General features: G+C 38.5%; 1 protein-coding gene across 1 annotated transcript; it reads right to left on the bottom strand.

Annotated features, from left to right (window-relative positions):
- Window positions 1-8,501: 8,501 nt before the first annotated feature.
- Window positions 8,502-10,639, bottom strand: LOC149190208 (chemocyanin-like). The gene is made up of 2 exons (XM_089413373.1): window positions 10,385-10,639; window positions 8,502-9,019 (listed from the first exon to the last, which is right to left on the bottom strand). Exons 1-2 carry the CDS (start codon window positions 10,566-10,568, stop codon window positions 8,820-8,822), a joined length of 384 nt encoding a protein of 127 aa, XP_089269499.1. The 5' UTR covers window positions 10,569-10,639; the 3' UTR covers window positions 8,502-8,819.
- Between the last annotated feature and the right edge of the window lie 917 nt (window positions 10,640-11,556).

Below are 11,556 nucleotides of genomic sequence, written 5' to 3' on the forward strand. Positions count from 1 at the left end.
GACTGTATGGCCAAGAAAGCACGAAACCTTCCCGCAGAGTTAGGTGATCGCGTTGGACCAATTGGCCAGAGAAGGAAAAGCATGCAACTGGTCCAACATGTTGGCTCATTAGCTAAAGGAACATGTAACAAGGGCTCGACAATGGCCCAAAGGTATGAAAGCAGGGATCTACATGTCCACCTACATCTTGGATGCAATCTGTGCCCGACAGGAGTTCTCGGGCTTAAAGTGGGCATGGACACTGGCGGAGATTGTTGTGAACACTTATTGTAAGATGTTGTCTGAATGCAACTTCATAGGAGTTATCACGTAGCTATCCAATCATTTTGTCACTCCAGTTTACAAGATGATATTCGAACAGGATCCACCCTGCATGTTGAAGGCATCAATGGAGGCACTGATCGACATAGCCGATTGGTATGCCTTACCATCCGACACCTTCATACGGATGTATAGTGCGGAGAAGCCTTCGCATGTTCTACCAAAGTTTTCCTTGGACAAACTCATCATGCAGGAAGTATCATATCACATCTTGGCAAGATTGACAGCTAGGCTACACCAGAAGAAGAAGGCACCTTGGCTCGCTCTTCTGTTGTGGATTGGGTTATACGAGATACGGAGTTTCAAGCATGCGGATGTCGAAGCAGAGCAGATGAAGAAGTATCCATTCAACCTCTGAAGTTACAATCCGTATGACCCGCATTGTCTTGTGAAGGATCACTGCACGAGAGTAGAGTTCAACTGGATCCATGGGGCATGTCATTGGGAAAAGGAGGACCCATGGAGATATTGTTACAACTCCTCCAAACTCAATGAACTGATCGGCTTCACTGTGGAATGGATAGCGAAGTAGCATTCAAAAGAGCACCAAACACAGTAGCAGCATCAGAGGTGAACATACCAGTGTGCGACAAGGGAAAGAGGAAGATTTTAGACCGCATGGAGGAAGAGAAAAGTTGCAAGTTTCAAGCAAACCCACTTGTGCAGAAAGTAGCTTTGGCCATAGAGGCAAAGAGGCAACAACGCGACAATAGAAACACGCAAATTCAAAGAGAGAAGTGGAGAATGGAGGAAACGAAGAAGGAGTTGCATGAGTTGAAGGAGAAACTCTGGAAGGAACAGGAGCTACGCAAATAGGAGAATGAAGCGCAACAGGAATAGGTATAGCAAGGGCGCAACTTGTTCAGACATATGAAACTACACCCGTACAGGTAGTAGACTCATTAAAATAGTTGGCATCAGGCAAACAGTGTGAACCATCGTAGGAGCAGGACTTCACTCAGGAGATAAAGCGAGCACTTGAATAGATGGATACGGATATGGAGTAGCAGGAGTTAGAGCAAGACATCGACCTCATGCCTCATCACCAAGAGGTCGATCCACTAGCTCCAACACATCTAGAAGACAAGAAAGTCCCAAGTGACCAAGGAGACACTGAGATCCTTGGAGATCAGCTGGAAGGAGACATGCAAAAAATCTCATTCGATGAGTCTCAACATAGAGTTATGCAATCTCACAGAGTGTCGACTCCGGATGATCATACATCTCCTGCGTAGTTTGAGGAATGAGTGATCGTGTCTGACGTGTGCAAACATCCAGCAGTGTTGGCTGATGCTACCAAAGCATATGTTGAAGCCACTAGCTCAAGTGTTCGCTTCCTGATAGCTGAGAATGAGCGAATGGAAAAGGAGCTACAGATGTCCAAGTAGGGAGGAGAATTGGTTATAGCATCCACCTGAGAAAAAATAAAGAAGAGCACGTATCTTGTCGAACATGCATGCTTATGTTGATTACATGCAAACATGGATGATGAGATACAAGGGAGCCCCACTTCACTTGCCTAAGATGATGAAGCCCAGAGCGGTTGAGTTGAAGGCATGCATCCAGAGTTAGATCTAGAACTATGAAGAGCTCCCACAGCTCATCACTAGTCTACAGGCTTCCCATGCATGTGTATTCAAGAGTATGGATGTTGTTGTGCGCGCACATGTGATCCCATCTATTGGGACACTCACCCAAGCAAAGACAAAGGCACAGGTCCGACTAGAGCTTGACTCGTACTTTGACGAGTTGATGCGCATAGCCACCAACCCAGACTTGTCCATTAGTGTAGACACCATGCACAAGTATGTTGTTGGTCCGACTGCACTCAAGACAATGATGTGCATGCTATCAGACGAGTTGGACAGAGGAGCTCGAGAAGTGTACCCAGATGCTCTGGAGGCAAGAGTTAGGTTCCAGAAAGATGTCACCTTAGAGTACATGGAAACCATTGCGGACTACCGATCTTGGCATCAGTTCGCTACTGTCGACCACCGTGAGGATGTGGAAGCGTTGCTCTTTTAACAGTTGTCCAAGTCAAAGTGATGTTTTGCATGGCTTTCTCAAGCCATTTTGTCTCACATGGGTACATGTTCATTGTAATGTAACACTTTGTCAAGTGTAAGTTCAAGTGTCGATAGTTGGATGTAACAGTCATAGAGTAGATGAAGAGTCATGAGGGTAGATGAACTGTCACAAAGGGGAATGTCAAGGGCCACCTCACCCTTTGCTATAAATATTCCCTCATAAGTCATTTTATAAGCTTTTGTTCAGCCAAACTTTCGATAAGACTATCTTAGTGAGAGCTTGGAAAGTATTGTAACGTGCCTTGGCTTCTCCACTATGTAGAGCTAGTATATCTCTTTGGAGGAGCAGGCGGTTGTGGCTGTAACGTTATGCTATCGGAACTAGTGGTTGGAAATGGATGTATTGTATGACTGGAACTTGCACTTCTTAATATAACAGAGCCATCATGTTTCATGCATATGTCATATTGCATTCCATCTATCTTGTTTACTCTAAATGGTATATGTCTCTGTTTGCATGTATGGACTATTCTGTATATGTATGAATCTTATTGAAATGTGTTGATTGGTTTAACCATCACTTTGGATTGTTAGCTAACTTGGTTTCTAGTTTGTGATGCATCTTCGCTTGTGTGTCCCCTCCCAAGCCACGTGCTATCATATGATTCCAAGGGGCGCACTCACCCCACTCTCCGTGTGTTAGAACTGTTCATGCACCTTCCTCGTCTCGCCGCAACTGTCACACCCTTGCTACCAACAGGGACATTTTATTTGCCTCTGTGTGAAATTGCGGTCAAGGCATTACTGTACGACCCACTGCTGGGACTCCTACACGAAACGGTCTGAGGTCTAATTGGAACTTCTTACCAGCGAGATCCCCCGACATGTTGGCGGGTCCAGCACCATCAACAAGATGAAAAACATGCACATATTGAGTCTTCCTTAATATGAGTGGAAAAGGATGGTGAGGTTACCATAATTGTAGTAGAAGGAATAGATTAAGGAAATGCAACTTTGAAAGCTGCAGGTGTAGTTTGAGCTACAAAAAAAGAAAGAGGAGATTTTCAAGGAACTTTTTATTTAGTTAACCATTTAATTGTCTATCACTATGTAGAGATTAACACCAATATTAGAGCTATAAAAGTTGAGAAATAGGAGAATATTGATGAGTTGTTAAAACTATAGCAGTAGAAACAATAAGGAGAGAACTGAAAATGAAGACAAATTAAAGTGTGGAACAATAGAAGTGAAGAAATTAGAGGGGATATTATATGTTGACGCAACTTCCATTGAAAAGGGTGAGGGATATGATGTTAAATGCATGCCAAATGATATGTATTGAATCACTATATATTTTTTCATCCATCTCTATGCTTTTAGAGTGGGAAAATTGAAAGAATCGTCTTACAGGAGCAGTTTTAGTGATGGGACCTAATTTGGAGAATTTTGAAACATTTCAGGGCTAGTTTGAAGCCTTAAATGACATTTTTGGCCATGGGGTAAAATTTTGTTGCTTAAATGTGGCATCCTATGATGTTATTCTACACCAAGACCTTTCCAACGATCTAAGAAAGATGTCAATAAGAGTTTGGATGCAAACATTATGCCTCTTAAAAGTTGACCTGTCTTGATGACCACCATGATTAGAGATAATTCCACATCATCCACATTACTCACGGAAAATGGGCTAGCCATGTGGAGACTATGAAGAACACTCTAGAAGGGTTCAAGTTGTAACTCTTGCTAAATGTTGAAAGAGTTGAACCTAGCCCCTAGTTGGCTATCAAAATGTGTTATAACTGGGTCACTAGGAGGAAAAGGGGTTCCATTCTATTTGAGCATGTTTTTGTTCCATAGTAAAACATAATAGTTTAGAGTGGATGGAGAGAGAGTGAAATAGAGGGGTTGTGTGTTCTATAACAACCGATTAGCGGTAAGTCTCAGGTAACTCCATAGAGAGTGCCTCCTCCTTTGTATTTGCATTATTTCCATTCAGACAAAAGAGAGTAGAGCAACCTCACCTTTCACTTAGGTTTTCTCTTGAAAGGGTTTCCCAAATCATATCTTGGTGTTAATTGTGATTGGTGTGTGTTTGTGCTTCATTGTTCCCTATTTTTTGCATTTTATTTTTCTATGGATAATAAAAAAACAATAATTAATAAATCTAACAACTAAAGGAAAATTAGCTCTCTTGGCAGATTTCAGATAATTAATTCTAATAATTATGTTTCCTATTTTTCGCATTTTATCTATTGTATGCATAATAAATAAAAAATAATTAATAAATCTAACAATTGAAGGAAAATTAATCCTCATGTTAAATTTCAGGTTTCTGCCTTTTTTTATCAGATCTATTGTGACGAACTATCTAGTGGAATACCAACAACAATTTACAAATCAACAAAAAAAAAATAATGGTGAAGAAACCAATTATAATAAGAGGAATAATGATCATAAAGACAATGATGAAAGTGATGGAAACAATGATATGAAGGGCCTTGACAATAATATGGAAACTAAAAGAGAACTCCTAGTTGTGATGATGGCAACGTTCTTGAGAAGCCTAAGAAAATATTGATATAATGACCAAGGTGAAGAAGAAGGAATGGAAATATCCATGGTTCAAAGTATGGAGCCGAAAAAGGAATTTCCTAGAGTGCTTAACTGAAGGACACACGCGCACACACACACACACAGAGAAAGAGATAGACTGCAAAATTTCAACAACATTTCTCTTTGACATGAAAATGTGTTTTTCAATTACTTGGACAATGAAAAGGTGAAGCATCCACTTGCCAAAATGGAATGAAGTAGCCTTTAAGTGCAACTTTTTGGAGTTTCCGATGGATTTCTCACCGGAATCTAATGAAAAAATTTGTGGCCAAATCTTAATTTGTGTTGTTTAAATTGGTTTTTTGACTGCATATATGGATTTAGCACCTTCAAAAAACCTTGGGGCACTTCGATTGTGAAGAATTCACCTGTCAAACTTGTGATTTCAATGAATCCCTATTGGATTCTAGACAAATTAGATCATAAAATAAACTAGAAAACTTTCCAAAAAGTCGCACTTAAAGACTACTCAAAATGAAAATATTGCAAGAGAGAGACCAAAATAATCCTGGTCACCCATCAATTCACCCCCAAATGGTCAAAATTGCATCACATAGACTGGTGTTTGGTAGCAGAGTTGTCAGAGGAGCTTTCCAATATGCCAACTCAACCTTCGAGTCAGCCTCGGTTTAGATTATTGTGGGGTCACTTGTCAAGGGATTTCACGGATACGATTCTCATCTGCCCCATCCTTTCCAAGAGTTGATCAATTAAGCTTTGGAATGTCAAATTTCAATTTCCCTGCATTTTAATTGGGCATTGTATAATGAGGCAACCATTTCGTTCGAACCAAAAATTTCTGGTCAGGTTTTGGTGATTTTTTTCTAAGAAATTGACTGTGGATTGTTTCAATCAGTTTTTTGATGGTGGAAATGGATTCAGCACCATCAAAAACCCCTAAACACCAAAATTTTGAAGCTTAATGGCTGTAACCCTGATTTTCAATAATTTTTGCTAGATTTAGTCAAAACCGTGCCAGATTTTCCATTTTTCCAAGTGAAAACACCACCTTCTTAACTAAGTTTATTCACAAAGTATAAATCAGTGGATTTTCTATGAGATTTAGTTTCATGTTGAAATTATATGAAAAGAGATTGAAGATGCAAATCATTTGTAAGATTGTTTCAAGAAACATCCAAATTCGAATAAATAGCGACAATATCCTGTTGTTAGACAGATCCTTTTTTCATCCAAAACATGGGATAGTAGCCCCGGCCTAGACAGGGATGAGAGAAGAGGGGCGCTGGAAGGTTCTATCATGAAAAGCGGCTGGAAGATAATGGAAAGTGGCCCGTAATGGAGAAGCCTCTCAAAGGAAGTAAAAGGAAGCAGAACAGAAACAAATAGGAGAGGAGAAGCACGCTGAGGTGCCTTTGCTGGAAGGTGACAGATAAAAGAAAAGGGAGGCTGGGAGCTCTGGATCACAACGAAATAGAAGAAAAGAATAACGAAACAAATAGGAGAGGAGAAGCACGCTGAGGTGCCTTTGCTGGAAGGTGACAGATAAAAGAAAAGGGAGGCTGGGAGCTCTGGATCACAACGAAATAGAAGAAAAGAATAACGAGAGGAAAAAGAAACGAGGAGAACAGAGGTAAATAAGGAAAAAAATAGAGGAATAAGAAAAATTAGATATTGAAAAGAAAGTCTAAATAGCAATTATAGGTTTAAAAAAAATATTTTATTTTCAGGAGTTATCGCCGAAATTTGTATGCCAACTTTGTAATTTAAAATTTTTGAATGGACTTTGAGCCCACATGTATGTTCAAAGAAGCTGAAAGCCTATAGAGGCTTGCAAATATAAAATTTATGAATTTCTGGAATTAATAACAAAGCCTCTGGTGCTTAAAAGTTGAACATATTCCTTTTGCTTATAAGTTTGATGTTTAAACTGTGGTTTTTGAAGTTATAACTACTGTGTGTTTGAGTTATTATACCTTAAAGGTGCTGCCTTTGATGACCTGGGAGCCTGCTGAACTAGTGATGGTGTTTGTGGTGAAAGAAATCTGCAGGGGATCTCATTCTCCTCTGCATTAATATCAAACCCTGATCTGTGTCAACGGAGTCTTTGACTCAGTTATTGTTACGTTATTTCTCCAGATAATTTAAAGAATTTCTTAGAAAAAAATTGAGATATAAGAGGCATCTGCAGCACTACACACAAAAGTGATAGTGAATGGAGATTACATCATTACAGTCCACTGTATCCTGATATTTGGTCAGTGGAACCCCTGCAGATTGAGTACGTAACTCAATCCGGAAGATCTAATCCTGGCAATTGAGAATGTAACTCAATCCTGAAGATCCAATCCTGGCAAGTCAATACTGGTTAGTAGAACCCCTCAATCCTACTCTGGACCCCTGAAGATTGAGTAACTAACTCAATCCTGCAGGTCCAGTCTTGGCTAGTCCATGGTTTACAGGACTAACCCTAAACCTCTAATAACCTACGGATGGGTTGCGGAAGCAATGTTTCACTCATGTCATGGCTTCTTTCAAAAAGTTTCTAGCACCAAATTCGACCGATTCAGGCCAATTATTATGGAAATTCGGCTTTAGTAAATTAGTAAGTTTGATTGGGTTTCCTGGCCATATAAAATGTCATTATTTTCAAAATTCCTGACTTCATTTTTGGGCTCCAGATAAAAATATAGATCATTTCCGCTATATTCCAATTTTGATTCCTCTAATTTGATCACAAGCACAGGGAGCTCTCAGCGAATTAGTCATCGCTGGGAAGCGAAAACGGGGAAGGAAAGAACTCCCAGATGAAATTTATTGATTGAAGAAAGAGAATCAGTTCAGTCAAGGTATTGACCAGAAGCAGGGGCCAGTGAGGCTAAGGTCTATCATATTCCTACATGCTATTATTTTCATCTTTGCTTTATTTTAAACTCAGAAGTCCTCCAATGAGATATATATCGTCGAATTTTGATCGAACCTATTTTTTCATCGAAACAAATTCATGTTCAAATTCAAACTTTGATAACTATGGCGAGAGGCAAACAGTATATTGGGGTGGGGCAGAAATAGCAGAAAATTCATTCTACAATTTAAAATTTGCTAAACAGTATAGATTTTTTTTCTTTGAGATTAAGCAGCCTGGAAGAACCATATACCCATCAATAAAATGCTATCACCAAAATTACTGAACCACTTAGATTAAACGATATAGATTTTCCGAACAGTAATCTGCAAACTGAAAACAGCTCTCATACTCCAGGAGGGAAAGTTAAACAATATAGGTAACACAAAAGGAAACATGTACAGTCAGGAGGAATAAAAAGCGCTGGAAATGCGCATTTCAATGTTTTTTTTTTTTTAACCACATGGTGAATCGGTAATTATCAAGTTTAATAAAAGGTAGTGGGCTTGGCCACGGTTCGGTTTCCTTTTTCGCAAGACGAGCACCAACCTTGCTTGGGATCGAACACAAGACCGGTCGGGAGCGCACTTCAATGTTTTTGAAGCCTCGATGACAATTTAAAGGGAAAAAATTGCACATGAGAAGTTAATAGACCCAATGGGTTACTGTTCTGATACTTTTGGAACCAAACCCATTGATTCAGCGGTGGCGAATCTACACTGTTAAATATAATTACTCCCAGAACCCATTAATTCAGTGGGGCGAATTGATATGGTTAGATATAGTTACTCTAGAATTAATGGATAGGGTTTGAGAGTCAAAAATAACCCAAACATTAACGGTCACAATTCAAGACGCAGCAAATGATGCTAGAACCACTGCAAAATGAAATACATATCTTTATTTCTCTATACAATTAGACAAACAACAGAGTAGCTAGAAGATCAAGGCCATGATTGATTAGGGAAATATTTATATGATATGATGACCACTCTTTAAGTGGCGGTGACGGCGAGCTTCATTCTAGCAAGGGAACAGTGTCCTGGAACACTGCAGATGAAATAGTTGACGCCCTTCTTCAGAGTAATAGTGTCATTACCAGAGGTGAGAGGCCTTGATCCTCCTGTGCTGCAACTGCGGTAACCTCCCGCGTCGACCACTACCACGTTGTGAAAAGGCGGCAAGTACCTGAACACTGCCATCCGCCCAATTGCTCTGTCACCACTATTGACCACTAAAACGGCCTTATCAAACTTCATTGTAATCACAAGGATATTACATTCACAAGAGTTTCATTGTAATCACAAGGATATTACATTCACAAGAGTAGTAACAGTAAGTAAACCACAAAGATTAAATATCTTGTATTCGATCGTATTGATCGAGTGAGTCAATAAATGGGGAAACATCAAACTCAATACTTCAACAAAATTCGTCGATTTGTTTTTAATAATTTAAATCATTAATTTTTTATTTTAAATCGTTTAGGTTTGGTTAATAGTTTTTATTTTTTTTTGTTTATAAGGAAGTTCAAAATCCAGATATATCATGTAGAGTAGTTTTAGTTTTCCTTGAATAATAGTGATGAGTAACCCTACATTTGTGGATATCATCAAGTGATAGTTGTCTTGACAACTGAGTTATGATAAGTTTTCCATTGTACATAAAAATGATTGTAGTATAGAATATGTCCTAGCACTGTTCTTGTTGGGTTAAGAATTAGTCTGAAGTTAATAGCCTAAAACCTAGAGGTATTTAGTAAGAGTAAAAGACTTGCCCCTATAGACCACTAGTGGGGTAATTCTAGGTCGTTGGTCTTCCTGAATAAAAGACCTGCCCCTATAGACCACTAGTGGGGTAATTCTAGGTGGCTTGGTCTTCCTAATTAAAGGTGATCAATCAGTGTGCATTTGGGTAGGCCTGTCCAATTAGTGTGCATTTGGGTAGGCTTTCCCCTATAGACCACCAGTGGGGTAATGCATTTGGGTAGGCCTACCCCTATAGACCACTAGTGGGGTAATTCTAGGTGGCTTGGTCTTTCTGAATAACGCTGATCAATTAGTGTGCATTTGGGTAGGCCTGCCCCTATAGACCAATAGTGTGGTAATTCTAGGTGGGGTGGCTTTCCTGAATAAAAGCCCTGTCCACTATAGACCACTAGTGGGGTAATTCTAGGTGACTTGATGAATCTGACAATTTTGGTTTTATAAATAAGTTATGATAAGTTTTCACAATGTAAAATAATATTACATAATTTTTCTATTCTATTTTTGAATGAATTTTAATTTTTTTAATATATTTTTTCAAAATTTCAACAGATAAATATGTAAAATTATAAATTTAAGAACTTAGTATATTCAAAAATACATTTTAAGTAATAAAAAAATTACAAAATTTCACCAAAAAAAATCAACATATAAATTAATTATACCAACAACATCGGTAAATTTCCCACTAAATCTTTCCCAAAATAAATCAAATTTCTAAAAGAAATCTCATAAAAAGTATTCGTGAATTTCTTATCTTAACTTAAACAAAACATTAAAAGCGTAAAACTTACCCAACTGGTCGCCGGCTTTGAAATTCTTCCCTGCAGTCCAACGAGAGGACTGAATTTGGAACCCCCACCCCTGGCCGTCCCCAACTACATAGGTGGCACCTTCAACAAGAAGTGCGCATTGAAACACAGAAAATAGCAGGATACCCACCACGAAAAATCTGGCTCTGCCTCCTCCGTGGGCCATTTTCTGGCACACAACAGTGCTAAACGATGTCAATAAGACGAGATGAAACTTTTCTATTGACAGTATTCCTAACAGATTGTCAACGATTGACAGTATTCCTAACAGATCATAGCATGTCTATCAATGGTGACTCCGTATCGAATGCACCGCTTTCATTGTTTGATTTTCTCAAGTTTTTGGACATGCAGCCTCAGAGACGTGCCAGGTAGCATTGTCCAACGGCACTATTTTGGCAACGAGACTCGTGGCTGTGCCAACTAGGCGCATGTGTCGAGGCTGTTGCAGGTTTTTGTTACTATATTGATGGAATGGATTTTAAAGTAAAATCATATTCTAATGTTAAAGTCTTCGGAGGGTTATTTAAATCAGTTACAAAAGCAAACTAGTCCATCCTTTTTGATAAAAAGATAAATAGAGAGCAACGCCGTATTTTTGGAGTGTGTGAAGCAAGGAGTTTTTAAGGATTATAAATAATTTATTTATTTTAAATTATTTGTATGAACCTTATTTAAAATTATATAATATTTTATATTACTAGGAGTATATCTTAAAATTGTTTTTACTTGGTTAAGAGTCTGTCTTTTTGGACGTAAGGAAATATGTTAACCGCTTAAGATTCAGAAGGGCCCAAGACCCAGAGGCATCATGGTTTTCCTTGAATAAGGATGATGAGTCAGCTTGCATTAGAGGATAACAACTAGAGATGGTTGTCCTCATTCCCAGATGGTTGTCCTCACTCCAAGTTTGACAATTGAGTTATGATAGGTTTAAGACAACATTATATATTATAAAAATTTAAAAAAAATATTTTTTTGTCTTAATATATAATTAAAAACATGTAACAAGATTCTTAAAAATGGAGATCTATTTCCACTTTATTATTATGGATATTTTTAACTTATAAATAGGTTTTGTTGCAAAATCGTAGGTCAATATTATGGTTTAATAATACCACATTCTATCTGTTAGTGTCAGTCGGCCTATCACC

This window comes from Pinus tabuliformis, chromosome 3_1, assembly GCF_031772625.1.
Source record: "Pinus tabuliformis cultivar Carrire ecotype Pingquan chromosome 3_1, CPIR1, whole genome shotgun sequence".
Lineage (NCBI taxonomy): Eukaryota > Viridiplantae > Streptophyta > Pinopsida > Pinales > Pinaceae > Pinus > Pinus tabuliformis.